Source organism: Apteryx rowi, unplaced genomic scaffold (assembly GCF_003343035.1).
Source record: "Apteryx rowi isolate R43461 unplaced genomic scaffold, aptRow1 scaffold_152, whole genome shotgun sequence".
In the NCBI taxonomy this organism is placed as follows: domain Eukaryota; kingdom Metazoa; phylum Chordata; class Aves; order Apterygiformes; family Apterygidae; genus Apteryx; species Apteryx rowi.
The window spans coordinates 1,468,417-1,495,905 of NW_020447775.1; the positions used below are offsets into that span (position 1 = coordinate 1,468,417).

At 45.9% G+C, this 27,489-nt stretch overlaps 1 protein-coding gene across 5 annotated transcripts in view; it reads left to right on the forward strand.

Annotated features, from left to right (window-relative positions):
• Positions 1 to 79: 79 nt before the first annotated feature.
• The window catches only part of LOC112962703 (uncharacterized protein C11orf24-like), a 32,913-nt gene continuing 5,503 nt past the window's right edge, over positions 80 to 27,489 (forward strand). Inside the window, exons 1-3 of one of the 5 annotated variants that reach the window (XM_026059113.1) lie at positions 80 to 352; positions 646 to 768; positions 24,130 to 24,382. In XM_026059113.1, coding sequence (XP_025914898.1) covers positions 721 to 768; positions 24,130 to 24,382 — 301 coding nt within the window. In that variant the 5' untranslated portion in view covers positions 80 to 352; positions 646 to 720. Of the gene's footprint in view, positions 353 to 645; positions 769 to 11,868; positions 11,888 to 12,407; positions 12,585 to 21,044; positions 21,064 to 24,129; positions 24,383 to 27,489 lie in introns of those variants that run through there. The other 4 variants (XM_026059112.1, XM_026059114.1, XM_026059115.1 and 1 more) reach the window with 4 other exon arrangements.

Below are 27,489 nucleotides of genomic sequence, written 5' to 3' on the forward strand. Positions count from 1 at the left end.
GTCCTCGGGGAGCCGCCGGGCCCCGCCGGGGAGCTCAGCGGCGGCGGCGGCGTGGCCGCTTCGGCCCCGTCTGTAAGGCCCAGCGGCAGGGCGGGTTGCTGGGAAGTTGAGTGCGCGCCAGGCTGGAGGCCTTGAGGGGCGCGGGAAGGTGATCCCTTCCTTAGGCGGAGGAGCTCGGCGCCGGTAGTGCCGCCTCGGGAGCCTGCGCTCGCCCGGCTTTGCTGCCGGCCCTGGCTGCTGCTCTTCGAGGTACCCGTCAGTGGTACGGGGAGTCTTTCTCCTTTTCCTTCCTTACAGAGCGCCTCCGAACTGTGGTGTCTGTAGCAGATCGCTCTTACAAGAGACTCTGCATGTATGTAAAAAAACTCCTGTATCTAAACAAATACTGTAGAGAGTGTAATACTGAGGTTACCTTTGTAAATGGCATCCCCCTTTGCATGATACCGTACAGATGTTTTCCATCTTATCGGACCCAAAGTAAAGGTTTTCAGTAGGTTTGGTTGTACCCTGGGCACGCTAACGTGGACACGCTGCTGGATTCCAGTAAATACAGTTCTCTGATCAAGCTCTCCCGTACAGCACCTCGTGGGGAGCGCCGTGTCCTTTGACATCTGCCTCTGCTCTCTCCCAAACTTTCTCTCCTAGGATTGGCAAAGAAAAACCCTGTCTCAGGAGCCCTTCAAGTGAGCTGCCTTGATGTCCCGCGTGTTAGCTGAATGAATGCCTGCCAGGCTTGGCCATGCAAGAGCGCTGCTGCTTCCTGATAAGGTGAGTTAACCGACTGCTTGCTGGAGAAACCCACCCCTCCTCCCTATAGAAATACTAACTCCCCACCTTGATCTAGGTTGCTGCCTTGCCGAGAGAGGTAAACTCGGGGACATTGAGTATTTGRTGCCCCTCCGACTCCAGAGGGTTTTGTGGCTGTTCAGTAGCTTTGAAAACTAGACTATAAGATGCATGTTGATCACCTAGTGTGCATCTCTCACAAAGGCATGTATTTCTGTTCCAGTCATACTTTATCCACAGTAATCACGCACTACTCTATATGTTAATGCGGTCCATTACATGGCAATGGCTGCTTTAGAAGTGATCTGTCCATTTTTATTAAATTTCATGTCCATAGTAGATTAATGCATTTGCTGTGCGTGTCTGCTGCTTGGCTCTAGTTTAAAAAATAGATATRTGTATACACACCAAGGCATGCATGCACCCCTTTTGTGTTTTTCTGGGGACAATTTCAGGCTGCATGCCTCTTAATGCGTTGGTGTAGACATCTTCATTTTTTATTTTAGATGTAAATTCCCTGCTGAACTTATAAAACCATCTGCCAGAAAACAGACTTTGCATCTGGTTATTTGCTATTGAAATTCTAATTGGAACTTCCRTGCAACCTGCAGCCTTTGCCTTCTAAATTAAGTCTCCTGGCACAGACTTTTCAAAGGTGTTGGAAGTAATTTGCGGATGAAATTTCAAGCTTCAGTGATGAAAAACATCCATGCTGAAGGCCTGATAATGCATTTATAATCTCTGGCTGCATAACCTGGATTATAGGGCATGTGCCCTTTTAAATGTAGTAACTGACTTTTTCAGGAGTATGGGACTGACTAAATTTTCAAGGGAAACTGTTGCAGGGACATTTAGGAATGGAGATGCTTGTGTTTTAAGCAATGTTTGCTAGAAATGTCCAAGACTGCCTGAAGAAACTGGGAAGACGTGGTTTGTTAAGTAGTTTTTCTYGCTTCTTTTTATTTTACAATGGTACAGATAAAACTTTTCTCTATATAGCTTTAAGCATACAATTTTGCTGACATCCCCACTCACTCTGACACCAGGTAAAACCATAGCGTTCAACTGAGCACGTTCCGTATAGCGTCATCCACGCTCGAAACAGTTTTATATATTGAAAGCTCTGTAAAGTGGATCCAGTGAGGACTTATGCCACCATATTTACAGTGACATATCGTGGGAGAGCTGGACATGAGAGGAATGAACCCGTTACTCCACTGTGCACTCGCAAACCAGAGGAGCAGGTGTATTCATCTGCTGCTTCATCCTGGCTGGCGTGCATGAGCTGGGCTTGGAGCGGTGCTGCGCTTACTGTTCAGAGCAGTCACACGGGTGGATGGATGTCTTGCACGTGTATTTTCTCTCGGCCCTAATCTCCCTACAGTACTTCTACGTTGCCTGCATGGGCGTGGTAAGCTGCCACGCTCGACTCCTGCTCTGACGTGTTACTAAATTGGAGGCCTGCTCCCATAGCCGGACCCCACACGTGAGCCTGTTCACGTCTGTTTTAGATTTATCCTTCCCCTTTAATTGTTACTTTACGTTTGATACAAACTTCTAATAGCCAGAGCAATTACGCGCTGGGAAAGCTGGAGGAAAAAGTGGTCAATTCGCCAGCGCTTGCGTGCAAATCCTCAGCAGCTGTAGATTGTTACAGCTCCCTTGCAGAGCAGTGACAATCTGCACCAGCTGAGTGTCTGCCCTTTGAAGTGTTTAAATCAAGATCAGATGTCTTTCTGAAAGAGATGTTCATCCCTATTAACACGCAGATGGCGCAGAGTTCATTTATGTGGTAGGTGAGATGCCCCCACCCCTCCACACACTGAGTAATTGCTGGATGAAACTCCATGGCTTGTGCTGCACAAGCTGGATGATCTACGTGGCTTTTTTTTTTTTTTTCTTCCTACCCTTAAAAATCTGTGACTCTAAACCATAAAAATGGGGTCAATGGGAGGTAATTCTATAGGAGAAAAGTGGCTCACAGCAGTATGGGTAGTCAGGAAAAAGCTGCAATACTCTGACTGCAGGCTGAACTTGGCAGTTACCATCTTCCCGCCAGCGTGCTGTGGCTGAGGAGCAGGTSTGCTTTCTCCTGGGCCTGGGAAGGGGCAGCGGCTGAAGAACCGGGAAGGCAGGATCCCCACTGCATGTGCTGTTGCCGGATGTCATCTGTGTACTCTAGCTTAGTGTGTTTGCTTCCCTTGCCAGCTCCCAGTCCATTCTGCAGGTGTAACCCTTTGTCATACCCGCCCTGTCAATAATACCCAGCAGGTTGGATCTAGAATAACCCCCAGGGCACTGTTGACCTTGTTGGCTGAGAAGCCAACTAAACCTCTAAAGTAAACTGTGATGTTCCTTTAGCCCTTTTTCTTTGGAGTGTATGGAGTTTGCAAGCACTTAAAGTGCATTCGTTCCTTCTGTTAATTTTGCTCCCTTGGGCTGAAGTTACTGTTCCCTTTCTGTGAATCGGACTCTCAGGAACTGGTGGAGCTTGTAAAGCTGGCAAATTTGACTGCTAGGGTATAAGGATGTTGCTGGCTCTGCAGGGACAGTAGCAAGGCTGAAAATGAATGCAAGCAGAAGCTAGCTGTGTGCTTTGGAAACATCAGTCCCGGTTCCTGTAGCTTTTGACTGCTGACAATCCAAGAAGGTCGCTAGACCCCAGAGCGCCTGTGATAAGTTGCCCTTTCCTGGATGAGGTGCTGCATCTTCATCTGGTGTGATGCAGAGGCCTCCTCTCCTAAGGACCGTCTGCATCAAAGTAAGGGTCCCAGGGTGGCTTTTTCTTGCGGAGAGTCATGAATTTATGAGCTCTGGTTTTGGCTGTGTCACCAGCTTTCTCTGTGGCCTTTAGCCAGTCAGAATACGGTTCCCCAGTGAATTTGCTGTGACCTGAGAAGTTTCTGCATCTCTGCTTGCGATCTCTTCAATGCTGTTGTTTGGTGGCGTGGTGGGCTGGGTCAGAACAATGATCTACTTCGAAATACACCCTTCTTTTTTTTGCTTCCTCCCATTATGGCATGTTCCTGTGAACAGTTAATCCAGGCCCTATCAGCCTAAGCAGGTGACAAGAACTGCAAAAGTGGGTTTTCTTGTTCAGTGAAACTATGTTTTCACCTCACTGGTATGTGGAGAGGAGCTAGCACTTAACTGCTTGCTGTGGTGCTGCCTGGCTTCCTYGTTGCTTCAGTTCTTTAGGCTTATTCTTAGAAACTTTGCGCTTAGCTGATGGCATTGCTTTGTTGCCATTGCAGTTATCACTGAGATGAGACTTCTTCCAGTCATTTTGGGATGCAAATCAGCGTAGCTGCCAAAAATTCTGGCAGTCTTCTGTCACCTTTGCTGGCTTTGTTTTTTCTTTGCCGTTGCTGGCTGTGCCTCAAAGATCAGATCATGCCTTTCAGTGCTCGGAACCGGGGGTGTTGCTGCGCTGGCACTGAGCTGATGCTGTGCAATGTCATCTGGTGGAATGGGATCGAAATGTGCTGCTGTGCCATAGCTGCTACCACCTTGGCAGTGACGGCGTTGCCATGGTGGGAGAGCTGGTCTCTGAATGCRCTTTGCATAATGGGCTATGCGTGGAATAAAAGGCATTATGTGAGACTGGCTTTTCCATCGTGTCCGTTCCTCCCAGTTCAAATGAAGACTCGTTGAGTGCTTGAAAAACACATTAGGCATTTTCTTCTTTATTCGCTGTTCTGGTAGGACAATGTGGTATGAAGGGAGGAACAGGGCAGAGAGCCAGAAATACGGATTCTCAGCTTGGTTCTCATACTGAAGTGCCAAGCAAGTCAGGTTGGGACACTTCCACTTCATCTTTTTGGCAAAGTCCACGTTTAACTTCTCCCTCTCTAGATTGCCTACCTCTGTACTATCGGAGCCAGACAAGCAGCTGAGAAGATTGTTTAATGAAGCGTGGGAATTGTTCTACGCTGTTACGATAGCTGACTCTGAAGGGCTCTCTCCTGTCTGGCCTAAGGAATTGGCTGTAGCTTTTTGGGTAATTTGCAGCAGAAAAAAAATGAGATGCAGGACCAAAGAGTTTGAGGAGCAGTGACAGAAAATGCAGTTTTTATGCTGTTGGATTCGAGGTCTTTGCCACTCAGTGTCACTGTCAGAGAGAAGATGGAGATGAGCCTGCCTCTCCCATGCTAGAGGAACGGGCGGTTTGCAGCCTGCTGGACCATGCCTGATACTTGTGGCAGGACCTTGCAGACCAGTGGCATGTCTCGTCACCTCTGCCTGAGGAACCAGCTGGGGTTTGGATCTGATCCTCCATTTGGAAAGGAAGTTAGACCCAGGCAGCCAGTGCTGGTTGTAGTGGTGGGCCCGGTTTATCTCTGTGCCTTATTCCAGCTCCAACCTTTGYGGAGTCTGAGCTGAGCCTGTGTCCTGTAAAGGACAGCTGAGCTGTGCTCTGCTCTTAGTAGATGTGGCTAAGGAGGGCTGCGTTACCTACCCTGGCTTGCTGCTGCTTATTGCTGACTTGAAACTTCTTTTGCATCTGACTTCCTTCGATTTTGTAGTTGGCCAGCCCTCACAGCTACTTCCTTTATTCCCCAACTGTACAGAAAGGGAAGGGGAGGTTACCTGTGCTAAAGGACCTCTTTCCCCCGCCCCCTTCCTTCTTTGAGACACTCAGCAAGCCCTCTTCACGACCATCGCTGCTTCTGCTGGTGACAACCCTCTCGCCACTGCCTTCCGAGGGTGTGCGTGCTGGCGCGAGGCAGTCCCTGTGCATTACGCAAAGCGAGGCGAGGCTGCGCCCTGCCGCTGCTCTTCCTCCTTCCTTCCTCTCCCCCGAATGGGAGAGACTGTCCCCCCCTGCCGTGGACCTGGTACGTTTGTCTGCTTAGCTTGGTTGTGATCAGGGACTACGTCTGTGTATGCAGGCAAAGTTGGGCAGAAAGGGGCTACGGTCTTCACCGATTTATGTTTGTTTAGCTTGGGGAGAATCCACTTTAGCTAAATCTGTGTTTAAATCCACTTAAGCTAAACCAATACAACTTTTGTGTGGAGACCAGGCTGAAATCTCATTAATTTTAATAGGATTAAGCATGTTCTTTTTGCTGGATCTTCTCCTCTATCTTTTTTTGTCTGGCTTCTCTGTATTAGAAAGCAGGATAAACCTTTCCTCTCCTCCATCTCTTTGTGAAAATGCTTTGACAGTCTCAGAGGAGTAGCTTTCTGGTTGTATACAATAATATTTTACACATTTTTTCCCCTATGCTTTCAGCTGTAGCCCTTCTGTGTCCAAGTTTATATTGGCTTTTGTTTCCCCTAAAGGCCCAATAACTCCTCCTGCCAGCAAGAAAACAGTTACAAGCGTTTGCCTGCTAAATTTCCACCCTCAAAATGATTTTTTTGTCTTTTATTTTGCTCCATCTGGGCTGATTCGAAACTGCTGTGGAACAGTCCAATAGTAAAGGGAAATCTTGTAGAAGTCAACAGGAACCGGGTATGTGCAGATGGGTGAGGGCGGAATTTTTCCCCATTGATGAACAGGACCTTTATTCACGAACGGGCAAGAAAGCGCCTGGTAGGAGCGTTACTGACTGCAGACTGGTTGAAGGGAAATAAGTWTTGGGGGTCTGGTTGAGATCAATCAACGGTTAATTGGCGAGCAGGCTACTTCATGCATTTTTTGCTGCCTCTGTTCTCTTCGTTCCCTGACTTCTCCTTTTACGTTATCCCCYGGATGCTCTTCACCACTAGTTTTCCTTTGTATGTGTATGGGATTTATGGTTAGTTATGCAAACACTCCCTTCCCCTTCTTCCTCGGAAAAGATAAACCCCGCAGCACATTTTTTGTGGGTGTTTCTCAGGTGGATTTAATGACATTCTTAGTAAATGCATGCTTTCATGTGAAAAGTAGACTGTCTTGTAGCTCAGGCACTAAAGCTGCGTTTCAGGAGGAGTTTCTAGTTTCCAGCTCTGACCAGTTCCTGCTATAAACTATGGTCAAATCACTTGGTTTTCTCATGCCTCCTTTTCCCCACTGTGAGGTGAGGGAGGGTTGGTCTCAGTCTCACCTACGCCGTGGTGTTCTGGACTGATGCCCTGTCTTGTTATGGACTGACCTGGGTTACAAAGGTTACGCTGGTGTGTCTGTGTCAGCAAATCTGCTTGGTGAGAACGGTTTACATCATCAGCATATCTTTCCTGGTGGCATAGTTAAACGCCTTCCCTCTCTGACAGAAGGTGTATTGGCAGTGGCATCTGGACCTTATTTCCCATGTTTAATTAACAAGCGGAGCATGCAAAAATATCATGGAAGTAAAACTCTCCCGTTTCTACCTAAAGACTACCGGGAAATTGGCTTCCCTAAATGGGTTAAGAGTGGGAGTTTCTAATGGGTGAGAGATGTGCTGTGATAAGTTGAAGTTCCCAATGTCAGTGCAAAGAGCATACCCGTGTAGTCCCTAAGTCTCTACCCAGGGTCTTCTGGATGCTGGTCCAATTGTTAACTTAACGGTAAACCATAAACATTGTTCTAAACATTTTTTTTCTCCTTTCTCAGCTGTGTTGATCCAGGGCTTTTTCTGCTGAGACCAGTTTTCTTTCAGGTTATCACTTCCTCCTGTTTCTAAAACTGTTCCTATCCTAGCTGGTCTAGAAAGACACCCTTGTCAACAAGAATTTGCAGTAACTTGTGTGAATCGTTGTGTGGGTTTCTGTCACTCCTTAACCTAAAGAAGCTTAATAAAGGAGCAGTGTGCTTCTCTGCATTTTCCTTAAAAAAAATGTATTTTCAGGTTTCATTTTTTAATTGCTGTTGTTTGGAAAATATCTCATTTGTGAACATGTGGAAAAGTGCTGGGACCGTAGGCATGCCCAGCTGGTCTGAATGTGAAAGCTTGATCAGCTCTGGAATGAGCAAACATGTTCTCTCCCCAAGCATTTTTTGGCATTGATCCTTTTTGCAAATGAATCCCGATTGTTATCTAGAGTATTACAAAATGCACAAAACCTATTTAATCTTTTCAGTCTCTTGTATAGTGAGGCTTTTGTGGGATAGGTCTCAGTAACTTCCTTGGTTCGAGGTAGACGTGATGTAGCTTCTTTGTAATGCTTGTTTAGGCTTATGTAGGACTGTTAAGCCTGATGTATCCTCAGATGCTTTCCATGCCCGGCAGTGTCTTTGCTTGCAGGAACAGCAGCTCCTGCGTTGTCTCAGTGCAGTACTGCTTTGAAGAGGTCTTTCAGGAACAAGACGTTTAAGTGCTGTGAGTGGAGACTACTTCTCATTTTATAGTGAGGTGCAGTATATGCCCTTGAACTTTGCAGCTCTTCGTGACCATGCATTTAAGCCCATGTGGCCATTGGCGCAGTCCGTATGAATTCTCCTTCACTTCTACATTTGTTGAAGCTTCTATTCTTGGATTGTGACTTGTGTTTTGGGAGGAGTTGATGTATTTTTTGAATGCTGCTTTTATGAGGGAAGCCACAGTGTCTGTGTGCACAGAGGAAGTGCTTTGAAAAGACAGATTTAAGTCCCTGAATTTTTACTTACTGCTAAAACTAAAGCCCCAAATAGTTTCTTTACAGCTATGCAGGTGCAGGGGCAAGTCTCAGTATGGTGTATTTTATCTATTTGAAAATGTGCAGACAGCTTCTCTAATGTCTAATTATAAGTCATCACTCTGGCCAAGCCACTTGATGTAAAATAAAGTTAGTTTACCTGTTGTGAAGTTAAAATCCCTACAGAGCTGAGACAGTCAAGAACTGTGAACAAGCGAACAGGAAAGAAACCTCTTGCAGGGTTACTCTGTTGCTTCTGCACAGAGGAACAATTCAAATTACCTGCTGTGCAGGAAAGGATGCCCCTCTCCCCTCTGAGCTGGTGGCCTTGCAGGAGATGAGGTAGATGCCCCTGTGATCACTGCCATGCATGCCACGAGTTCCCATTATTAGCCAGTCTCAGCACCACTCGGCACAGCAGCCAGCCTGCTGCAACTGCTTTGGTGTGTTCTTGCATGCTGTTGTGTTAAAAAGGGGTTATGCTTTCCCCTGCCTTGGCATCCAGCTGAAACCAGTCTGCTGCTAGGACCTTGAAGAAGTTGACCAGTAAGTTGTGCTTGGAGATACTTGTAGGGAATCCCTGAGGTGCTACATCTCTGCAAAAGGTTTTGACTTTTGCTACCTGATATGTCCACACCATCGTTTCTGGGCCTTTATTATAAATGTTGCAGTGGACCTTGAGTCAACATCCTGTAGGACTTCACTGTCAGTCAGCTTATTGTGCCATCCTAACAGACCTTAGGAGCATGAGACTGTCTGCGTGCGATAAAACCAAAGGTCTGTCTAGTCTAGTATTTGGTCTTCAACAGTGATCACTAGTGGTGGCTAGAGACCTCATCCCCAGGCATTTGGTATCATGAGACCCTTTGGAATTAGTTGAAAATCCGATATCYTCTCACTCTTCCGTTTCTTCAGAGATCTTTGTGTGTGTGTAATAGCAGAGGCTCCAGCACAAGTCTCTGGAGTTTTGCTGGTAGCAACTTGTCATTGTGAAAACTGACTGTTTCTGATCTTTGTTTCCTATTCTTTTAACCCATCATCAATCCATGCAAAAGCCTTTCTTTGTATCCAGCAGTATCTTGCTTTGAAATGGTCCCTCACCAAAAACACTTGCAGAAATCCAAGTGCAGTACATCATTCGTGGGTTTYGCCACGAATGGCTTCAAAGACTTCTTTGGGTCTGAAAGACTATTTCTCGCTACAAAAGCTGTGTTGACTCTTCCTGAAGCCACCAAGCAAGGCAGTAATCAGCACTGACAGTTATATCTTTCTCATTAGCTTATTACAGTGTTTTTCAGTGGATGGCCTACAATTTGTATTTTCCTTGTGGATATGGCAGTGTCTATGCGCTCTGACTGCAGCGACCATCTCTGAGACAGCAGACTTGGCTAAACTAGACACCTGGTAAGGCTGGAGTGCATCACTGACCTTGTCTGGAGCACACCTGGCTAGTAAGCACGTTTCAGGCAGCAAAGCCAGCAGGGCAGCTTGTCATGACTGATTATTGCCGAGCTGTTAACAGGGTGGAGCGCTGACCCACAGCCAAAGACAACTTTATGGGCCAGCGGGTGATTCATGCGTGTTGGCAGTGTCTACTGGTGCTGTACCCTGATCCTGCACGGGTTATCTTGCACCAGTGAGCCCAGGCTTTGCAAGGCGAAGGGAAGGCGATGCTGCTGCACGTCACCTTTGCACATTGCTGCTTCAGTGAGATGCCGGGGCTGAGTGATAGAGACCGGTGCCAAATCTGGTCCAGAGATTCARTCACTGGATGCTGAAGGAGAAAGCAACAGCATCCTTCATGTCCATGTTTCCTGTTTCAGGTGGCATTTCTCACCAGGGTGTGTATATAGAAACAGTGTTCGTTTGGGTTTTCTTTTTCAAAAGGAACAAAAAATTCTTGCACAGCTAAGTAACTTGCATATTGATGTGACAACGAAGTGTACTGAACCTGCCAGCAGTTATGCGACTTCATTTTATGCAGTTCACAGGTTGCGTTGGTTCTGCTAGGCTTACTCTCATGTCTCGAGTTAACCATATGCTTCGTGTGTTTGAAGAACTGGCACCCAAGGCGACATGCTGCTGTGGAAAGAGCTGATAATGTTCTGCTGGGGCACTTGCTGCTTGAATTTTAAAGGAGCGTGTGGCCTGAATGGAGCCTTAACACATACTGCTTTTGCTACCAGCTGGCTTCAAAAGCGAAAGCGTAGAAGTTGGGTTGCATAGCACTGATTTTATTTTCTCTTTAGCAGACAGCTTTCGACCCCGGTGTATTTATAGATTCCCACTTGTTGCTCTTCCATCAGTTGCAAAGGGAACAGGAGTTTCTAGGCTTTAGAAATCTTGTAACATCTGGAAGCTGGACTTGTGCTTTTTGATTGCTACTTTGGAAGTTTGCCCTTGAAAATTGTAACTTTGTCCACAGATGTAAGATATTTAGTATATAATGTTTGCTAAGTATATACCACATTGCACTCAAGCATGCGTGTTTACGGTTGCACTTGAGCAAGATGCAATGCAATCTGTTCAGTGACTGCACAGCTGTAACAGAAGAGGATTTCATATGCTGATGACCCATTCTCGTAGGGGACGTCTGGAAGAAAGGGAGAATTATAGAATTAAATACAAACAAAATACTGATTTTCTTTGCCTTTGCCTTGCTGCTGGAGGGTTTGGCACTATTAGCAAGTTCGTTCTTTCTCTGTGGTAGGTTCTCCAGTTGGTCTTTGACCTCTCTGAAACCAGAAACAGATGTCACACAAACTGTTGTGGAGTGGGCAAGTTGTCCCCTGGGAACTGWCTGGAAACTGCAAACCCTTGTGCTAAATGAGCTCTTAGGTTATTGTATGTCTTGGGACAAATTCATTTATTTGCAAAACCAAATGGAAAGCAGATTACACCTGTGGAGATACCTTCTGGATTTAAAATATATGGTCTGAAATTGAGATTCATTAGGTATATACCACAGTGCATCCAAGCATTTACAGTTGCTACTATGCAAGATGCAATGAATTTCATCCAGTGAACATACAGCAATAACTGAGTGGATTTCATATGCTGATGATTCATCTTCATAAAGGATGAATGAAGGAGAAAATCTGTAAATAAAATACATGCTCAAATTTATCTTAGTGTTTTCTGTAAGGTGATGTGCAAGAGGTGGTGGAGAGCCCACAGGCAATTTCATTGCACTTGTGTGTATATTTTCTTACCTGTCTTGTCACCTTGATAACAAGGTTAAGATGAGGAGGAGTGAGTGAGCAAAGAAGAACAATTAGGTGTAAATAGCTTGATTTAGTTTTTTGCAAACTAAAGTACAAACCCTCTCATTAGACAAAAATAAAGATTTTTGCACAAATGTTATAAGAAATCTTAACCTGACCATTTCTATTACTGTATTTCAGATGCTGTAAATGACCTCTGTTACAGCAGCTTGGAGTGAGTTCGTAATGCTGGTTTAAAGCTMACAGTTTTATTTCCTTGTGCCACTTTATTAAAACACTACATACCACTAATTTGTCCTTAGTACGTCTGGCTGCTTCACTGCTACTTGAAGACATTAGTGTCTGAAGGACTGAAGGTGAGTGCTTGCAAAAAGGCCATGGTGCTCCCTTCTGACCCTTGTGCTCCAGAGGCACAGGGCGGAGTTAGGGATTTGTCTTCAGGTCTTTGGTTCACTTTTTCCTCTCGTCTTCTGGAAGGTTAATGCAAGAGAAAAGTGAAGGATTCTTTTTGTGCAGCACCTCTGAAAAGCAACAACTGAAATGGTGGGAAAATAGTTTAAGTGGTTATGGATTGTTTGATGTTGTAGACAGTAATATGTGGAAAGAGAGCACTTTCACTCTTGGCCTGTCTTGGCTGGAGGATTTGGTAAGCAATAGTATTCCACCCATGACTCCTCTTCAGGTGCCTGTCACAGTAAGTAACGTGGTGTGAACGTTTAATCCTCGCTGCAGGGCACTTTTTCTGCTCTGTTCTCTGCTTGGGCAGATATACCTGATAATGCAATTGAAATGAAAGTGCTCTCCTGCAAAGTGGCTCAAATGTCCAAGAAATTGAGTGCTGAGGAAGCAGTTGGATTTTGTTGGGAATCTGATGGAGGTAGAAGTGCCACTTTCCAGGGCAGAGGAAGCCTTTAACTTCTCCATGCTTTGCAGTGAAGCTTGTTTGAAAAAAAGCTCACTCCAGTGAAGATCTTCCCGTTGAATGCTGAAAGTACGAGTYGCTTGACTGCTGGGTTTCATCCACCCTCTCAGGAAAACGAGTGCGTTTAAAGTGTGAGTTGTTAAAATAGCTTTGTTAAACCCTTCTGTGGACACTGCCAGGGCAGATGACGTCTCCCTGCCCTGCTGCAGCTCTTTCATGCTCCCTTGTGGGACACCCCTCCTCAGAGCCTGTAGCTTTGTGTTAGCTGTGTTGAAGAGGAGGGAAAACTTCCAGTAACTTGGGCAGCGAGTGAGGCAGGGAGGGGGAGAGAACAACACTGTCGTTTTGTCTCAAATCTGAGACATTTCTCTTCCAGCCATGTTCTGCAGTTGCAATTTCCCTACAGTATAAAAAAAGCATCTTTGTTCTATGTTGATGAAATCCATTGAGCTCTATTCATCTTGGTGATTGTTTTTCAAAGATCAGACTCCTTCAAATGCGTATAGCTTTTAAAAAATGGACCCTCTTTTCACCTGTGAGGAGGAAACAGTCAAACTCTGAAGCTGTAAAATTCTGCTGTGTTGAAGCAAAGCTTGTAAGGCGAAGTAACGTCTTTTATTTGGTCATGTGATACAGTTGGGATAGGAAAGCAGACAAGATTTCGGTGATATAGAATCTTTTTATATTTGTTGATGTGCTGCTGGGTAAAAACTGAGGACTGAGACAGCATGGAGTCATCAAAGGGTGCTCTAGAAGGAAAGCTGCATGTGGACCCCATCTGTCTAGTAAAATGCTGAACACCCCATGAGAGAAGGATTATGGGTGAAATGCAGCTTTTCACTTCCGCATGGTACRAGTCAAACTGGTGTCCGTAGTGGTTGCAGTAACCCGTTATGGTCAGCTGCTCTGCTGACTGTCTGTAGATGCCCGTGGCATGCAGGTAACCCCGTGGAACAGCTTTGGTGTCCTTGTAGCAGAAGATGAATAAATAGAGCTTCCGGATCAGGCTCAGAAAGGGTCACAAGAACCTATTACTGCATGTGCGGCTCCTCTTCCACGAATAAAGGACAAGTACAAGGACCTTTTTACCGGGAAAGCATTGAGGAGCTCAGGTTCAGAGCAGCAGCTAGCTGCAGGCGCTCAGCACCGTCCTCCCTGCCTGTGTGAGGAGCTTACCAGTACTGAGCTAGGCTGAAGCAGTTCTTCAGGTGCCACCTCAGCGGCCACAGAGATCAACAAGAACTGTGTTCACTTTAAAAACATGTCAGGGTTAGAATAAAGAGAGTGAGGGAGAGGAAAAGGATGTTTTTCCTCCAGGTTTTGATGACTCTAAGTTGCGTTTAGATTGGTGCATGGCTTGGAGAAGACTCTTCCTGGCTACGAAGAACCTATAGCTGGGCAGGCCAGCAAGGGTTAGGAGAGCTGCTGTTGCGTTCGGTTCTCCCTTTGTTTGGGAAGAGCAGACTTGGCTAAGCTTCGCCACCCACCCTGCCCTGTGACTTCCACATCTCTCGAGCTGTATAAATCACAAAGCAGGGAGGCGTGTGGCCAGCAACCTTCATTTGTTATTGCTATAAATGTCTTCCCAGCTTTGAGAGTTTGGGAGGAATCTTTTGATTTGTGCCAATATATATATGGTGAAAACCTCTCTAGTATAATACCAGCTTGTGATAAGCTGGGATGTTTTTTTATTGCATCTCACCTGGCAGCCCTTCCATATAAAGCTGCTACTTTTTTTTCTTTTTTTTCCCTAAAAACAGGGTTGTTGAAAAAGAAAAGAACCCTATAATCTCGGTGTCTCCAGGCTGTTTTATTTGGGGGAATAACTGCAGATGGAGGCAAGTATCTCCGATTTAATTCTCTGTTTCAGGATTTGCACAAAGGTCCTGCTTCCCTGCAGAGAGGGGAAATGACCAAAAATGGTCCAAAAGGTCCTTGCTCCCAATTCTTCTAGCACTGAACATAAGTTCCTCCTCAGTCCTTGCACTGGGACCATGTTCTGGCCATTTCCAGGCTGCCTGAATTTTTCTTCTCTGTTTCTGAGCTCTCCCCAGTGTTGCCTTATGCTTTTTTTATTGTAGGTTGCCATCTCTTCTGCGCGTGGCCTTGCTCAAAACCATGCACAGGCTTAAATTCCTGAGCAAACTTGCTGAACTCTGTGGATGGAGACACATCCTATGTTTCTAAATGCCCCAGGTGATTATTATGGCTATATGAACCTGTAGAGGAGCTTCATGATTTCTCAGAAATCTGAGCTGAAAGATAGCATTTGAGAATATCAACTTAGTGAAATGTAACCTGACCTGTATTGGCAGGAAATTGCTGACTGTGGTAAAATTCTGCTGGGCTGGAGTAAGGTGAGGTGACCAGACTTTAATGCATTTCAGTTTTATTTGCTCCAAAAGTAACACTTGCTTAATTGTACCTTCAGCCTGAAATCACTTCTTGCGGAGGCCTCTGTTAACTCCAGACTTGGCAGCTTTGAATTTAACAGCAGCTCAGAAGCAAGTTATTCCACTGTGAGTGTGCACTGTGTTTTTCCTTGGGAGAGCCGGTTCTGGCTTCCAATGCCATCTCTCAGCAAGCGCAAAGCATCAGTGTTGCAGAGCATCTGCTTCTGCAGGCACGTTAAGAAACCCAAATCATGAGCTGGCCTCCCAGCCCACTTCATCTCCTCCCATGACGCTTGCTTGGTGGCTGCAGAGTTCATACAGGGGCCTGTGGGGGTGGTTCCCTTGGGGGGGTTTGCTGGAAGTCGTGTTCAATTTGAAACATGCAGTGTAAAATGCCCTACATGTGATCTCCTGTTCTTGTGAGACAGGAGCATGTCTGAAAATTTGCTGGCTTCTTTTGGTGCAGATCAGACCAGAGAAGGTTGCAGCTGAGCCATAGTGCACATTTTTATTCCTCGGAGGTATTTGTGTTGACAGATTTATTGTCCTGTCCCAGCTTTATGCAGTTAGCCTTTGGCAGTTCATTTTTCTTTATATTAAAACTGGATTGTTTCAGATATTCCAAAACAAGCCACATTTTCATAAATGAAACAGCTGCCTGGTCATTTTTCACAGGGAAAGTGTCCCACTGAATAGTACTTCTCACCATCTGAAATGCAGAACATAGAAGTGAGCAGGGGTGAGGGAGGATGATGGATGATGATGATTTTTTTGTTTTTTAGGCCTTAACATTTATTTTGTCAGAGGCAAAGTGTGATGGGCACAAAGCCTTGCCAATGCCAGTGAGCTCTCTGCATCAGTGGCGTAAGAAATGCATAGAAACTTAGCACTGAGGACGAGGTATTTTCTCATCAGTTTGCATGTAAAGAATGGGAATCGTTGCTCCTTCTTCTCCGTCCATCGCTACCAGCTGTTAGGAGAGTGGTCAGTGGGGTTTTTTGTTTTTGTTGTTTGTTTTTCTCCTAAATGCACTTGTCGTGCTCAAGCTCTGTGAAGGAAGTACAGGTGGGGAACTGAGTCACAGAAAGATGGAGGCAGCCTGTGATCTGGGAGATGGGTAAAGTTGATAAACAGCTTCAGAACAAAACTAGCTAAAGTAAAAACCGCCCACAAAAACCACTGCAGCTAAATCTGTGCAAGACTGTGAGTCGGTCGCCCTGCATTGCTTCCGCAGGAAGCTGGAAATGGAGAAGGGACCTGAACTCGGGTCTCGGCAGTTGTTAGACATGGGCTCTGACCACCAAAACCTCCTTCCTCTCTGGGCTCTTGATAGGAAAGGAAGGTCAAGCAACTTGCTGAAACCCCTGAAATTAAAGGGTGAAGTCCTTTAACCTCTGCACGCCTGAGGTCAGCTGCTCAGTTTGCAATTAATCCACCTGTTGTGTGCGAAAAGGCTTTCCAGGCCTTTTGCAGGACCGTGGTAGTATCGGTCTTGTGCAGATGCTTCTCCCAGTTGCTGTCCCCAGGGAGCTTGGCCCTGTGTAGTGTAACGTGCCTGTGTCACTGTGGGAGCCTCAAGTGCTTTGTAGTTGTGAAAGCTTCGCGTGTCAACCAAATCCCAACRCGAACATGCAGTTTCTCAGCACGCCTTGTGAGGTGTTTCGCCTCTTTGAAGGAGACTTTAAGGTGTTTATTCTCGTTCTGTTATTTTTGGCATTCACAAGCAGAAGAAATTACTTTCTGCAAGAAAATCCTGTGTGGCAGCTGAAGAAATACCGATTTTTAGCAGCTGCAGACTTCCTTCAAAGAGCATCATTCCTACCCCAAACTCCCAGGGAATACAGCAGCCAGAGCAGCCTTCTCGCAGGTGGTCCCCTCCACGATGCTGGTTTGTCCTTTGCTCTCAGGCTTAATAACTCCCACCTAGGACGGTCAGCGTGAATCCAGAGTGTGTTGGATGCTCTGAACAAGGATGCTCGGTTCTTCCGAGTTCATCCTTTGCAACTGTTGGCATGTTTTGGCTCTTCCCCGAAGCTTGTAAACGCTGCCGCAAACATTGCGATCGGCTTTACTGTGGTGTGCGTGTCGTGCAGACTGGTGGGAGGTTCAGCCATAGGCAGAGACTACGCTGCAGGCTGAGGGAGGTGGCTTGTGTTTAGGGCAGGAGAAGATGTATAATTTTAAGACTACTTAATTAAAATGTTTTCACTTATTTGGCTGTTCTCCTTAGTAGATTCCTTTTGATGAAGTTTGTGTGGACTCTTTGGCTTTGCAGGATTTTTGTTTTTGCTTTTTTTTGTGGTCATATATAGGGAAAGAGAGGCTAAACAGGAGAAACATCAGAAAAGGCAGAGCAGACTGAACCAGTGGTCCATCTAATACTATGTTCTGCCTGCTGCAGTAAGGAGTGCCAGCTGACATGGAGGAATGTGCCAACCCTTCTGTATTACTTAGCCAGCTGTGCAGTATTAAGCTTTAAAGAAATTGTGTGATAGAAGGAGTATAAATGATGTTCTTCCTGACCTGAGGAAGGTCATTTTAGCCTGGATTTTCTGAGGAGGTCGGATGCTTCACACAGTGTCTTGGGAAGCACAATCCGAGGAACTGTGTCCAGACCAGGGACCTCCTGCCCGGTCACCGGTACTGCTCTTCCTCCCCGGTAATCTCCAGCGCGCTCTCTGCTTCGCGACCTCTGCTCAGTTTGTCCTTTGCTGTTTGTAGCATGTGACCCTTGGTAGAAACAGGTTGTGCTCAGACGTGTGGCTGGTGAGTCAACAGGAGAGATGGGATATTTTAACAGCGGTTTTGAATTCACAGTTGAAGCTGTATTTACTTGCTCTGAGGCAGGGTTTTTTGCATAATGTAGTGAAATCATTTGCAAATGTTCTAGAGGGCCAGCTATTTCTGCTTTTAACAGTGTAACAAAGTGGTGGTGTTCTTGCGCGTCCCCAGGCAGCCTGCTTTGGCATTGCGTTGGGGCTGTTATAGTTTGTACGTGCCAGGCACCATTGTAGAGAGAAATCATGAGCAAAGCTTTATACGCTGGGATAAGTCCATGGTATTCTCCTGCCATTGTCCCCATCCCTCCTTCTCCCCCTGCTTACGCCAACRCGATTTGGAAGTCGGCCTGATTTACCTTGGTGCTGCTGCTTCTGTTTCCAAACCTGTGCACGTGTGCAGCTTCGCCTTAAAGGTAAGCTCGGAAAACTGAATGCTTCCCAGGATTGCAGCCCAGATCCTTGGCTCCTGCGTTCTGGCCTTGATTCACAACACAAAAAGTGCTTGTCTGTCTGTAGCAAAGCCTGCTTTAATTCTGTTTTCTAAAGACCAAATATAGCACTTTTTTGAGAGCTGACAATATAACGCTTTTTTTGCAGAGAGCTGACAAGCAACTTGAGACCAGGCCTCATGTCTTCTCAATTCGATGTGAGAGTAGCGTCACGGGTTGTGGAAGTGTGTCCCAGCCTTGTTTTCCCTGCTCTGTCGTTACACTGAGGCCCCTAGGATTCTGCACTGCGTCCTCTCACTTTATATCCCTGTAGGGCAAGGAACCACGCTGCGTTGCTCTCTGCGACTGGCCTGGCCTGCGGCTCCTCGGGAGCGTGGGCTGCGCGGATGCCTTGCTTGCAGCGAGCGAGAGCGTGCTCCCTGCGGCTGTGCAGCGTGCTGGGTCATTTCTAGTCCGTGCACCCTTGTAAGTATGAGTCTTTGGGCAGTGTCTGCTGGCTCCGCGATCACAGCTCAAAGCATCATGTGTTGCCCTGAATGATTTCCGTTCCGGTTGCTCGCTCTGTGCCTGTGATCTCCAAAGCACGCTCCCTCTCCTTCCTTGATTTTTGTCTAGTTCTGCCTCTCCCCTTTCAGCTTGCTGGGCTCCACCTGTGTTCGGCCACTGCGTGCACCTTGTGCCTGCTTAACCGGGAGCCACTGAGGCTGGCTGGGAGGGCACGGGGAGGAGGGTTTTATATGCCACAGATTTCACTCTCCTCCTGCAACACCGTCCCAATCACGGGCATGTTGTCTGAAGTAATATCTTGAGTTTTTTTGTGCAGATTCTTTGGCCTGAGAGCAGGGAAATGAGCACGAAGGGAGGAAGGCTTCCGAAGCCTGGCAGGCAGTGCCCTCTGGATGTGTGTGTACATTGCACAGTCATCAGTCATTCYGCTGTTGACTCAAAGTTATTCTGGCTTTGCAGTGTGCCTGCTCCCTGCTGAGTTATAGCTGCAGATGGTGAAAGTAGGCTTTGCACTCTTCTGAGTGCTGCCTTTTCCCAGGTGTTATTCATTTGCTTTCTTTTGCGGTTTGGTTTGACTTTTAATTTCCTTGGGGATGCTCAATAGATGAAGCAGGTTGCTCTCAAAGAGCGCGTTTTGCTCCAGTTTTCAGGAGCTTGCTGCTGATGGGGATGCTAGTGTTTATCTGCATTCGCGTTGCCTCTGACTAAGCCAGAGGATGCTTTCTGAGGAGCAACGTGGCCTGGATGGAGAGGAAGCTCTAGCTAGTCCTTCTCTGGGTTGTAGCTGTGTGGGGCAGATGCTCTGTGGAGTTACTAGGAGTCTCTGAATACAAATGGAGCTGTATGGGACTGGCTAGAAACGTGGGAGGGGAACGGGGAAGAAAAAGCCCGTTGCTTGTAATTATAAAAGGCAGTGGTTAAGTCAGGAAAAGCGATCTGTAAGTAATAATTGCAGCTCTTGTTCTGGACGTACGGGACTGTGCTGAAGTGGAGGAGGCAGGAAAAAACTTCTACTTGATACAGCATCCGAAGTGTCATCTGGGTTGCATTAAGGTATGACTGCATCTGATTATCCCTGTGCTGGGCTTGGAAAGGAGCTGTTGGCTTGTCTCTTGTATTTATAGTCAACGTGTTGTGTTTGTGTACTTCACACACACACTCTGTAAAACGTAAAGGGACTACTATGATTTGCTAAACAACCTTTAACATTATTTTAAGCTTGTGAGTATGTATCAGTGCCAAGGGTGGGGGGGGAAAAATGACTTGGAAATTATGCATATAGTACATTAAGCCAGTGCTTTCAAACAAAATAAGTAAACAATTTTATCTCCATTAAATAGGCCCTGCTCTGCCCTTTCCTCCAAACTGCTCCTTGCTAACCAGCTTCTGAGGGTCTGAATGTGTGTGGAGGGAGCACGTCCGTACTGTCTGTCTTTAATCCCGGGTCAGCTGAGAGTGGCTGCGGCTCTTTTCTACGGATCAGAGCTACTTTGTAGTGTTTCGGTTACCAGGACCCATGTGCTGGGCACCAGTCATGTTTGGAAAGCAGCACTGCCTTCTGGAAGGGGATTAAGTTACTGGTACTCATTTCAGCAGTTTAACACTTAACAAGTAGAAGGCTCCTTGGCCATAGCTTCCTTCTGAGAAGAGCTCGTTGTGGGCAAGGTGCTAATTTGGATGCTGAAGCCAGATAGACCTCACGTCTGTCCTTAGAGCTTCCCCAGTAACTGGTGCTTTCCTAACCTGGAAAGGCTGCCGGTCGCCTTGGAAGAGGGAAGAGGACTTTGGGCTTTCGCGCTCCCCTGGAGCTGTGGCGGTTAAGGGGGACCCAAGTCAGCTGTGATGGGAAGGACTTCTGGTGGCTTAACTTGGTTGGGGAATAGTGTGCATAGTGGACAGACGGCTGTTTTAATATAACAGTTTCTAGACCTCGAGTGTGATCAACATGTGATCTTACAAATGTATTAGTTCTTGGGTCAGTTAAGATTGTTTAGGATGGCTTTATTGGTCCTGAAGGGCTGAGATTTTAACTGTGAAATGCTGCGGTGTCTGCATTTGCAAAATGTAATTGGAGATGTTTATCCTTTGGGGGGTAGTTGCTATGACTACAAAGATGTTAGTAAAGCAAGAAACAATCTATAATAATAAAACTCTCTATTTGTATTCATGAATTCATAGAAATACTGGATGCTGTACGTTAGGCTGATGAAGGCTATAAAGTATTATACATATAAGTCTTTTTCTGCTGAAAAGGTATTGCAAACATAAGCAGGACTCTCTTTAAAATGTAAAACTTGCTCTTTGTGCTGCATTTATTTATTTTTTCCTGATATTTGCTAAATCTCTGCCTGTGGTCTGTGAACTTAACAAAAACTGCARTTGTTTCCGCATAGCCTGATGGATGTGCAGACTGATAAATGGTGTTCYGACTGTCTTCGTGGGATACCTACAGTGTCAGTGAAGGAACTCGGATCGCTTACTGTAAGTTGAAGGATTCAGAGTTGAAAGTGCAAACTTGCTGTCCGTCAGCAATAAGGATCTGTCAGCTCGAGGAGAAGGTCTCTTTCAGACAGAGTATTTCCCATCCTCCCTTCCTGTCTTCCGTGTCTTCCCAGTTGGAGTTTGCAATGATTAAACTACGGAATATGTTAGGCTGACGGCAATGCAAAACGCTAAGGCAAACTTGTGGCAGCATCTTGTAATTCTTCTGAACAGTAGGGAAAAACATGAAAGTTTCCTTGGCTGAATAACTCAAACGCACATTATCCCATTGTAAAAGCGGGGCTGCTTTCCTGAGCAGCCGATCCTAGTGTACCGTGTCATGGGGGGCTGTGTTGTGTGTGTCACACAGGTTGTCTCCTCTCCCGCAGCAAATCTGTTGCAGCTCCAGCTAACATTCACTTGGAAAAGCAAGTGATGAGGCAGAAAGAGTAAAACGCAAATGTTGCTTTTCATTTTTTTTCCCATTGGTGCCTTTGGATCCTTGTGTTGGCTCTTGCTCCCTGTCTTAGAGGCAGATAGGCTGTCTCCATCTGTTTCTCGTTTAAGAAAAAGAGAAAATCGGGAAGTCTGTGGTCCCATCAAAGAACTCCACCCCGTTTATCTAAATGCACGCACCTGCTCGGTGTCGGTTTGCCAGTGCTGTGCCTTGCATGGGGGCAGGTCGGGGGGTTTCTCGCTGATGCAGCGTGGCAGGGCCGGACATTTGAGCTGGTGTGAGCGGGTCTGCACTGCGCATACTGGTGTGGAATGGGAGTGGGATCCTAGTCAAGCTGGTGCTAGCTGGAAAGCAGGCGCAGTCCCTGGCACGCAGGGCTAGATGGGGCTGGTGATCTTCCTTTCCCTGCCAAGGCTTCTCTTGCCAAGTCAGACTCGGAAATGTTTCTAGCTGCCAGGTGGGAAAACCAAGGCATGAGCCTCTGGCTGGAGAGAGACCTGCTTGCGCAAAGCCAGTGTGATGCTGCTGGTATTTCCTCCAGGGAGAAAGCCACAGAGCAGTGTGCAGGCTGAGGTCAGGGGTGCAAGTCCCCCACCATCCTTTCCTTTTCAGGCTCCCCTGATCTTTGGGAGTGCAGAAGATGTAGAAATGCTTAATACATTTTCAAGGGCTTTTGGGTGCAGAATAGCTCTCTTTACCAGAATAAATTTAAGGTTGGCAGGAAGGCAGCTTTGGGGAGCATGTTGCACTTCCTTAGGGAACAAGTAGGGTGATTAGGGATGCTGAATTTGAGGCACTGCAATTTAATATCAAGTTTTGTCCCTATCTGTGACCTGGATAGTCCAATGTGGACTTGCATGTTGTGTGTCCTCTGTGAAAACTGGGCTAAACCATTTATACTTTGCCCTTTTCCAGGCRGGGTAGTTCTGAGGCTAAAACTCTGTTACCCTGTTCAGGGCTTTATGAAGCAAGGCAAGGATAAGACTTGGAAACAAAAGTTCAGTGGTTGAGACATCAAAATGTGGCAATTTGGAAATCGAAGCTGATAAGTGTTACCTGGACTTTATTGGAATCCAGAGGCTCTAACTCAGACTCTTAAATTCACAAGTACAGTCTGGGCCAGAGAGAGCGCAGGGCAAACCTTCTTGCATGGATGGCTAAATCAGGGTCTTAATTGCCTAAGAGACTGGATGGTTTTTACTGTGCTATTTATACCATTCGTACATGCTGCTCATTCTCTGTGTTATGAACTGTGCGTCTTCAGCTGCAGAGTCACGTACCCTTCTGAGCTGTCTGGCAAAGCTGAACCTCAACACTCTTTGAAGGCCATGAGATTTCTTTTCCCAGCTGCAGCATGAGGACTGAGGCTTGCTTCGGTGAGGAGGAGAGTTGCCCTTAAAAGCTCCTTAGGGAAGAGACCAAGCAATTAGTCTGGTCCAGGCTGGACTGTTTGGAAGTACTCGCTTACATAAAACTTTAAAAAGTCTTGAAAACACCAGGGTAAATCCAGGCAGAAGGTGAGGATCTGCTCTGAAATGCACTGAAGTCCATGGGAGCTGCTCCAATGGCTTCAAGGGCGAGAGCCCATCTGTGGGGACAGAAGTGTCTTGTGTGTAGTGGTGATGAAGGAAAGACATTGTGTATTTACTGTGTTGCGTGGGGAAATGAAGACCACTGTGGGTGTGAAACTTCTTCAGTAGCAGCTGCTGCACCTGTGTAGTCGCTTAAAAGACATGAGTTTTTGGCTTTTGCTTGTTTTGAATTAAAAAGTTTTTAATAGCTTTTGCAATCAGCAAGAAAATCAAAGCAAGAATGAACCAAGCCTTAATGCTTGGTTTGACTGATTTGGTGTAAAAGCGGGGCCAGGTTCTAGGTATATTCCAAGCTTGTGGATCCCTGTATTATCAGTGTGCTCGAGCTGGTGAAAACCCTTCTGCTGAACCTGGGAACAATCTTTAAGAGCAAACCAAAAGCTAAGCCCCCCAGCCTGTCCGACTCTGAAGCCCTGATTAGCCATGTGCAGTTCTGCACCCGCATTAGCTGCCTCCTGTGTATTTGTTGTGTYGAGGTGTCAATTAACATCCCAGAAATGTGTGAACCAATTTCAAAAGAAGTATCCTCTTTCCACCTTTCACATGCTGCTGCTCCTCCTGGTGCTGTTTTGTAGCCCCACTAGGATTTGGTTTGACAGTAGTCAGGTAGATCCTCCAAATGAAATCGGAGTAACAGACAACAGAGCTCTTTCTATTCTTGATGGCGTTATTGACTGTAGAAGATGCATCGTGTTTCTTTAAAACTTCTTCACCTTGGGATCTTGGGGAAGCTAAAGGAAGACAGTATAACCTACTGCCTGCAGCTTTTGAGTTAAGAGTTGTTCTCTGTCGGGGTCTGAAGAAGGGAGAGCAAAGTACCCTTTCCAAAGAAAGATCCTCTGTGTGAATTTGGGAATAGTCTTTTCCGCTCTCTGCTTCATTGCCTATATATTGTATGTAATAATACTTGCCTTTGTTTTGCAAACCCTTTCATGCCTATTGATAGAAGTGGGTTTAATAAAACACTTCAGGTGCAAACTTTTGGTATAAATTGATTATTTTCTTTTTTAAAAATAGGTATATCACACTGGATCCGAGAGTGATATAGGAAAACATCCTCCTGTACTACCGGCTCCTGAGAAGAGAAGCTTCCCTGCAAGGCCAGCCTTGAAGATGTGGACTGCCATTGTGTTCTTCCTGCTGATTTCCTTCTGTATATGTGAGAACAGAGTTTCTGTCCTGAAAGAGAGAGGAGCCCGCGTAGTGCAAATAAACAGGCTGACAACAGAAAAGCAATGCAGGCAAGCTTGTAAAGGCCCAGCTGCTTCAGGTGAGGCTATTGCCCTTTAGCAGAAATTCCAGCTGGGTTTTTTTCTTCCTTAAAGGTCCCTTCTGCTCCCCTGACAACTATCCTTTCTAACTCGGGTTGCTTACAGGCATTTACAATTATGGCTTCTGTGTGCAGTCCTGTGGCACTAAATAATTTCTGACAGCTTTAGTTAAATTGAATCCAGAGCAACCATTTCCCAGGGCCTTTCTAGCTTCCGTAAGAAACAGCATGCATGTGCGCTTGRTGTGCGCTGGTAGCGTGCAAATGGTGTTAGGTCACTTAACTTAAAGGCTGATCGCTCCATGCCACCAGATGTTTGCAAGTGAACAGCGCTGTAGTAGACAGCTGTACTGGAATGAGTAGTCTTTTCTCGCTGGTATTTGTGTCCTTCTGCCTTAGAAGAAACCAGTTGTTAATTATCCTGCAACTGAGCCAGGGGTTAAACAGGACCAGGGAGATCAGAGTCTTCCTCTAGTCTTCCTCTGAGATGTCTCCCTCTGAGTTGTCTTTAAAAAGCTTTAAACTCTTAAATGAGTCCGAGGTGTTCTTACTAAGGACCCTAACTTACCTAGCCACATGGGAAGACTTCTAGTACCTGCAAAGAATCAGACTGCTATGGTACAGGTGAGAATTTAGCTCAGGTGGATGAATGTCTGACATTTCTTTTAGAACTCAGATTGATAAAACATCATCAAGATGCCTTTTTTTTAATGCCCAGAGTTTTCAGACCTTTATTTTAACAATGTGGTTTTCCTCTATCCCTTTGCAGTGGAAAGCACCATGACAAATTAAGCTTCTAGTTTAGGAGGTTAAATAGGAATGGATTTGTCTCCCAGGCATCAGAGCTCAGAAAACTTTAGCTTCTGCTTTTTCAAGTGATAAACCAGACAGAGATCACATGTTCATGCTGACTCTACTGACATGTAGGGTCTGTAATACTACATGTTTGTGTCCTCCACCTGAGAATCTGCAAACACTGTGCAAATGTCATCTTAACCTCACAGTATTTTTGTGAGGGTAGAAAAGGTGCTATCAGCTGCCTCTGCCGGAGGAGGAAGCTGAGGGACATAAGGAAATTAGTCTGATCAGGGTTGGGAAGGGAGACAGTCCGAGTACACGCTTCACCCTGTTGCTGACGTCAGCTGGTTTTCCATACTCTTCACCTTGTTCTCTCTTGACTTGGGGTTTCTTACAGAATGAGGCTAGCTGAGCGTTAGCTTCGGGCAGAGGTGGGTAAGCCTGTAGAATTAAGTGACGTGGGCCCCTCTTTAGGAAGCAATTTAAAATTAAACCCCAAAGTACAGCCTGTTCTTACCAGGTTTTATGTGCTGTATTGAACCAGCTGAAGCAGTTTCATTCCTGTCTGTTGCCCAAGGTGGTGTCTGAGGGAAGACTAATAAGATACAGACTCCCCACACAAATATATACCACGTGCTGAGAGATCATCTGGAGAGAAGGGCCTGGACTTTTTTTTTTTTTTTAGGGTGTTTTGGTTTTTTATGATTAGCTTTAGATTTTAAGATCAACTTTATGGCTCTCATGCTCAGCTCCTGCCCTCCCCAAATGTGTTTATTTTTGTGCCTTTTTGCTATTTCATTACAAATATGAGGCTTGAGAGTCCTAGACATCAGCACTGAAACATATGTAACTGTCAGTAAAGGAGCAGTGGTTATTATTTTTAAAGTATTATAATTTTAAGTTCTAGGCCAAGGTTGTGTGGGGAGATGTCTTCATAGTTACGTTGCTTAGAGGAATGGAAAAATAACATTCCTAGCTGATTAAGCTCCCTTCARTAGATGTAATTTGCATCAGCAGACCCCTGGCTGATATAATATATCTAGCTTAGAGAAGAACTATAAGTATCACGAGAAGAGCCTCTTTGGCCAGTGCATCCACATCTCCGATGTGTGCTGCAGACAGGGGATGGTTGCTGTTCTAGCTATTGCAGCAAAGCCTTCTGATAGCCACACCGGAGGCCAGGATGTGCAGTTAAACTAATATAAGGGTACCTGACTTCAGAAGCAGCTTTCTTTCCTTACAGAGACAGGAAGATGTCACAGTACAACTGTACCCATGTCATGAGACAGTCTGACACTTCAATTTTATGCTAGCAAAAGCAGCAAAACTCTCTAGGGCTGACAGCATGGGTAGTAACTCTGGGACCGGTATATGTTGTCTAACACAATGGATCGAAGCCTCCAGATGCTGCTAGGGTAAGTGATATGTGATGGAGAAAGTGCCCTTCTTGGCAAGGGTCTGGCAAACCGTAATTCCCAGATGCCTAATGAGCACAATTGAAACCACATTTGGGAAGTGGAGTAGACTCGTGCTCTTCCCTTTGCATCCCCGGCTGTATTCAGAGTTCTCCCAAGCTTCGTCTGTGGTGACCAGTCTGGGTCTGTATGGGAACATCTCAGAGAGCAGAGCCACCTTGGTAGTATTTTTGGATCATCCGGTACCCTCTGGGGAAAATAAAGGGACGATATGACATGTCTGCACAAGCAAATATCCTTGCTCCCACCTTACTGCAAGACACCTGCATGCTTTGCATCCACCTGCCTGTGGGAATTTTTGCTATCCTGCTTTGGAAGCTGAGACTTCTTTGCAATAACAGCAGGTCTAAAAATGAAATAAAGTTAGCAGCAAGACCCTGGTGTCTGTTGCCCACATGGTGTCTTCTCAAAATGTCTTGGAATAGCTTTTGTTGTCCTTCCAGTTTCTTTTTTCACCCCACTCTCTTCCTACTTGGAAGCGAGCAAAAAAAGAATGGCTGGATGACAAGTGTCTCGCAATGGAGATATGATTTGGAGCCTTGCCCTGGATTTATGTCAAAGGGAGCATAGTCAGTTCAGCTGTAAAGAGATATTTGGTTGTTCTGGGAAGCAACCGTGAGATCTTGGGCAGCTGGATACAGTCCTGATGGCAGCAGAACCTGGGGTGCTTTAACCACTCTGACCCCATTATTGTCTTGACCTTTCTGAACTTAGATATGTAGCCAAAACAGAAGAAATGCTGCTGTTTTTTTGGTTTTGCCTTCCCAAGTGAGAAATGATATGATTTACAATAGATGGCCTGTGATTCTGCACTTGCATGGCTCATAAAGCGTG